Source organism: Cyprinodon variegatus, unplaced genomic scaffold, assembly GCF_000732505.1.
Source record: "Cyprinodon variegatus isolate N-32 unplaced genomic scaffold, C_variegatus-1.0 Scaffold858, whole genome shotgun sequence".
Lineage (NCBI taxonomy): Eukaryota > Metazoa > Chordata > Actinopteri > Cyprinodontiformes > Cyprinodontidae > Cyprinodon > Cyprinodon variegatus.
In genome coordinates, this window is record NW_015151311.1 from 149,102 (window position 1) to 151,457 (window position 2,356).

At 47.8% G+C, this 2,356-nt stretch overlaps 1 protein-coding gene across 1 annotated transcript in view; it reads left to right on the plus strand.

Moving 5' to 3' along the window:
* slk (STE20 like kinase) overlaps positions 1–2,356 on the plus strand; it is a 42,193-nt gene that overhangs the window by 19,979 nt on the left and 19,858 nt on the right. Inside the window, exons 9-11 of the mRNA XM_015397372.1 lie at positions 204–920; positions 1,002–1,132; positions 1,217–1,340. Coding sequence (XP_015252858.1) covers positions 204–920; positions 1,002–1,132; positions 1,217–1,340 — 972 coding nt within the window. The remainder of the gene's footprint in view (positions 1–203; positions 921–1,001; positions 1,133–1,216; positions 1,341–2,356) is intronic.

The following is a 2,356-nucleotide window of genomic DNA, read 5'->3' on the forward strand; positions in this document are numbered from 1 at the left end:
TTTACAGGGTAATACTAAGAGGAGATAATAACTTGAAAAGATTAAAGTTTACCTCACCCTTTTTATTGCCTTAATTTACCCCTTTTTTAACTCTTTAGCAGGCTAAGACATGAAACAATAGTGTTAAAGTAGCTAAAGGTGCTTAAACAGATATATTTTTCACTTCATAACAAGCAGCTCTAACTTTTCTATATTCTCTTCAGGGCCACAAACGTGCTCCATCTGACGTCAGTGTTGCCAGCTCCGAGGATGAAAAGATCCCTCTGTCGCCCTTGGAATCCCTCCCTGAGAAGATGGAGCCGATCCTACCTGTTCCCTCCCCGGCAAAGCTTCCCGTTTCCAACCATGTGGTGGAAGCAGAGGAGCGAACAGAGGAAGCACCAAACACTCCAGTGAAAGAAGAGCCTGAACAGAAACCATCCGAGGAGAGCGTTCCGGAGGCAGAGCCTGACGTGGCTTCCCCCGTGTCAGAGACTGAACCAGACACACCGTCCAAGGAGCTGCAGCAGTTAGCTATAGACGTGGAGGACGAAAAGGAAGTGGACACCGCAGAGGTTCCTGACAGCTCTGAGATTTCTGAGCCTCCTCCAGAGGAAAGCTCACCAATGGAAGGAGAAGCAAGCACTCCAGCAGAGGAGGAGGAGGAGGAGGAGGAACGATACAAACACCTCAAAGTGACTCTGACTCTGCCAGAGCAGGAGAAAGAAGCCCTAAAAGAGGAAAAGGAAGAGCCGCCTGCAGAAAAGGACTTAATGAATGCAGAGGAGGAGAAGAAGGTGCCAGATAAAGCCAAAGATGAAAAAGAGAGAGATTCTGATTCAGGAAGGGGCTCAGCTGCAGATAACAGCAGCGTGGACCTCAACCTCTCTATTTCTAGCTTCCTGTCCAAAACAAAGGAACCCGGCTCTGTTTCCATACAGGTAAGACTCCAGGCTGCACCTTCTCAGCCATAAGGCTGCGATTTAGACCTACTCTGTTAACACTGCATGGCGTTCTGACAGGACTCTAAGAAGCAGAAGAAGACGCTGAAAAAGACTCGTAAATTCATGGTGGATGGGGTGGAAGTCAGCGTGACCACATCAAAGATCATCTCAGATAACGACACTAAGAACGAGGAGATGAGATTCCTCAGGTGCGAGAAACGCTGTTTAGAGATGACATGAACAAAGGAGTTCAGACTTCAGTAATAAATTCCACCATGGTTGTTCTTCACCAGGCGGCAGGAGCTGAGGGAGCTGCGTCTCCTGCAGAAAGAGGAGCAGAGGGCCCAGCAGCAGCTCAGCAACAAGCTGCAGCAGCAGAAGGAGCAGATCTACAGGCGCTTTGAGCAGGAGACCACTGTGAGTCCTAAAACCCAGAAATGTCTTTGTGTTTTTTTTTTTCTTTCATCATTGGAGCCTCATGTTTTGCCCAGATCAGCCTCTGGAGCAGGTGCTGTTCCTGTCTCCGAGCCGTTTGCAGATAAACACAGGCAACAGTTTCCCCCTGAACTTCCTGAACCGAATCGCTGTAGCTACAGGCCTTTCTGTTATCAGCTTCATCATCTGAACTAAAACCTGCAGAGCTAAACTGTCAGCCAACAAACAGAGCTCAGTGACAGCTTTAGTGTCAACAGGATGTATTTATGTGTTTGATAACTTCTGTTTAAGTTGCTTAACAGAGCCTCATTGGATCAGGTTCCTGGAATATATAAAACTATTTTGTTTTCAAACATTCTTAATGGAAATATAAACTAATTTCATGAGAAAAAAAATCATTTTAAAGCTGAAACGTCTGCTTAGCAATATCTGTTATGTGAAAAGTGGCACCTGGTGAAAATTCAGAGCTCTGAACAAAAAGAGAATAGAAAAGAGAAATTAAGCCTGAGTTTATTTTTAGTTTGCAAACATCCATCCATCTTCCGCTTATCCCGGGTCAGGTTTCATGGGTATCAGCTTCAGTAAGGAGGCCCAGACGTCCCTCTCACCAGCCACTTGGGCCAGCTCCTCCGGGGGAATCCCAAGGCGTTCCCAGGCCAGCCGAGAAACATAGTCCCTCCAGCGTGTCCTGGGTCTGCCCCTGGGCCTCCTCCCGGTGGGACGTACCTGGAACACCTCACCAGGGAGACGTCCAGGAGGCATCCTAATCAGATGCCCCACCCACCTCAACTGGCTCCTCTCGATGTGGAGGAGCAGTGGCTCTACTCTGAGTCCTCCCTGGATGACTGAGCTCCTCACCCATCTCTAAGGGAGAGCCCAGACACACTACGGAGAAAACTAATTTCAGCCACTTGTATCCTGGATCTCGTTCTTTTGGTCATGACCATAGATGAGGGTAGAAACGTAGATCGACCGGTAAATTTTTGGCTCAGCTCTCT